We start from the raw sequence: 2427 nt of genomic DNA on the forward strand, positions 1-2427 counted from the left end.
ATATTCTATGTAACTAATTAGTTAATTTTTTCAAGCTGAAAACGAGGGGAATTTTGGCTAATTAGGGAGTCTATTAATTATTAAAAAGGTATATTGACTACTGTGAAATTTGATTGTAGAGGGAGATTGAGTACGAGTACATTCTTGGTTCCAAATACTGTGCGATTCTACTTTGTTTGACTCTCTACTTTCCTGGGTAACATTTTTCTAATATTTGTTAATAACGCATAATAAAAGTTGTAGCCATCACAAAACAGTTTTAGTTAGTTGCCCAATTTAGGCAGCCCATTTTCTGATATTTAAAGTAGCATGAAGCCATAAATAGAAGCTCCTTCATCCCACTTCAAATCACCCACAAAAACACAATCCCATAACCTCAAGAATGATGAGAATTCATATTCTGTCACTTTTTTACTATTCACGATTGGTTCTTGCAGCCAATCCCACCTACAATGTGCAATCCTATGGCGCAAAATCCGATTGCTCCAAGGCGTTTCTAAGCGCTTGGGGCGCAGCGTGTGCCACCACGGCTGCGGCCACCATATATGTGCCACCGGGGAGGTACCTCTTGCGAAATGCGTATTTCAGTGGCAGTCTGTGCAAAAACACAGCCATAACCATACGTATTGATGGGACTCTTGTAGCTCCCTCTGATTACAATGCAATTGGAAATATTGGGAGCTGGTTGAAGTTTGAAAGGGTCACCGGAGTTTCTATCTACGGCGGAACCCTAGATGGCCAAGGGACCAAATTGTGGGCTTGCAAGAACTCCGGCAACAACTGCCCTAAAGGCGCTACCGTGAGCTTTATATTAATTCTACACACACATATATATATATATATATATATATATATATATATATATATGGTCCTATTATGATAACTGAGAATATATCACTTCTTAACTCAATATCAGTTCATTGATTCATGAATATTAGTAAGGTTTTGTGATATTGAAAGTCAGCGACAGATATATTTTATTAAGTCAACTGGTATTAATGAATCAACGAATTGACCTCCGATCTCATATTAATATAATTCTCATTTGATCACAACTCTACATGTATATATATCTTTTAATTTATACAACTTCATTTGTTGGTTGTGAGTGCAGTCATTAGCATTCTACAATTCGAACAACATACGGATCAACGGTCTAGTGTCGTTGAACAGCCAAATGTTCCACATTCTCTTTGATGGATGCCGAAATGCAAATCTGGCAAACGTGAGAGTATCAGCCCCAGGGAACAGCCCCAACACCGACGGGATTCACATACATCAGTCATCTGGTGTTACCATCATCAATTCACACATCGCCACAGGCGACGACTGCGTCTCCATCGGCCCTGGCGCCTCCAACTTATGGATTGAGAACCTCGGCTGCGGCCCCGGCCACGGGATTAGGTAATATTCATCGTCCATAACTCAGATTCAATTTTATTATCATTAAACATTTTTAAAACAGAATTGGTTACATATTGACTTTTGATGACATACTAAATTCAAAAAGGGCACATGGGTGATCTATTTAATCATTGATCTGCTAAAAAAAGAATTTAAATCGAATTTAATTTTGTGCAGCATTGGAAGTCTAGGTTGGGATATGAACGAAGCCGGGGTGAAAAATGTGACTTTAAAAACAGCTACATTTACCGGAACCGAAAATGGTGTGAGGGTGAAGACATGGGCAAGGCCTAGCAACGGATTCGTCACAAATGTTGTGTTCCAACATCTAGTCATGGTTAATGATGGTTTGGCGAATTTTTGATGGTGATGAATGCAGGAAAATACAGATTACGACACAGAGATTTACGTGGTTCGATTTACTGAGGTAAATCTACGTCCACGGGAAGGAAAGAGGGCAGAGTTGTATTGCTTGATCTGTTTTCTACAGCTTACAATACAAACTTGCTATATGATCTATTATGTCTAGAGAGCTTCTTTAGAACTTAACCCTTTTCTATCTGATCTAAGTTCTATTTATACATTGAACTAAGATCGTGGCTTGCATCACCACTAATGATGGTTGTGGATGTCGTGGAGGTCATGGAGATCCTGCATGGGTCCACTATCTTGCATGAGATCCTGCATGAGTCCACTATCTCTGTACTTGATCCACTATCCTGCATGTGATCCTGCATGAGTTGACTATCTTCCAGTTCGGTCGAATACTGAGACCGAACTGCTGAACTATTGCCGAGCAGCTTTAGCCGATCTGAGAGTAGAGCTTGACTGGTCGGCTTTTACCGAGCTGTAGGCTGGGGCCGAACTCTTTGGTAATGCCGAACTGATACTCTTCCTTGGGCTTTGGGCTGATGGGCCGTCACTGCTGTTGGGCTTGTTTAGTCCGTACCCCATCCGTACCCCATCACTACCCCCCCCGAAAAACGAAGTGAATCACTTCGGCGAAGCGAGTCACTTCGGCAT

At 41.0% G+C, this 2427-nt stretch overlaps 1 protein-coding gene across 1 annotated transcript; it reads left to right on the forward strand.

Annotated features, from left to right (window-relative positions):
* Positions 1-364: 364 nt before the first annotated feature.
* LOC121758154 (polygalacturonase-like) lies at positions 365-1856 on the forward strand. The gene is made up of 3 exons (XM_042153588.1): positions 365-799; positions 1115-1404; positions 1582-1856. Exons 1-3 carry the CDS (start codon positions 383-385, stop codon positions 1766-1768), a joined length of 894 nt encoding a protein of 297 aa, XP_042009522.1. The 5' UTR covers positions 365-382; the 3' UTR covers positions 1769-1856.
* The last annotated feature ends 571 nt before the right edge of the window (positions 1857-2427 follow it).

Source organism: Salvia splendens, chromosome 12 (assembly GCF_004379255.2).
Source record: "Salvia splendens isolate huo1 chromosome 12, SspV2, whole genome shotgun sequence".
Classification (NCBI taxonomy): Eukaryota; Viridiplantae; Streptophyta; class Magnoliopsida; order Lamiales; family Lamiaceae; genus Salvia; species Salvia splendens.

What these genes read in the sequence shown, in the direction of transcription:
- LOC121758154 (XM_042153588.1), top strand. Translation starts at nt 383, where the DNA reads ATGATGAGAATTCATATTCTGTCACTTTTTTACTATTCACGATTGGTT. An exon ending in ACTGCCCTAAAGGCGCTACC is followed by an intron (nt 800 to 1,114) that starts GTGAGCTTTATA and finishes TTGTGAGTGCAG; the next exon opens with TCATTAGCATTCTACAATTC. An exon ending in GGCCCCGGCCACGGGATTAG is followed by an intron (nt 1,405 to 1,581) that starts GTAATATTCATC and finishes AATTTTGTGCAG; the next exon opens with CATTGGAAGTCTAGGTTGGG.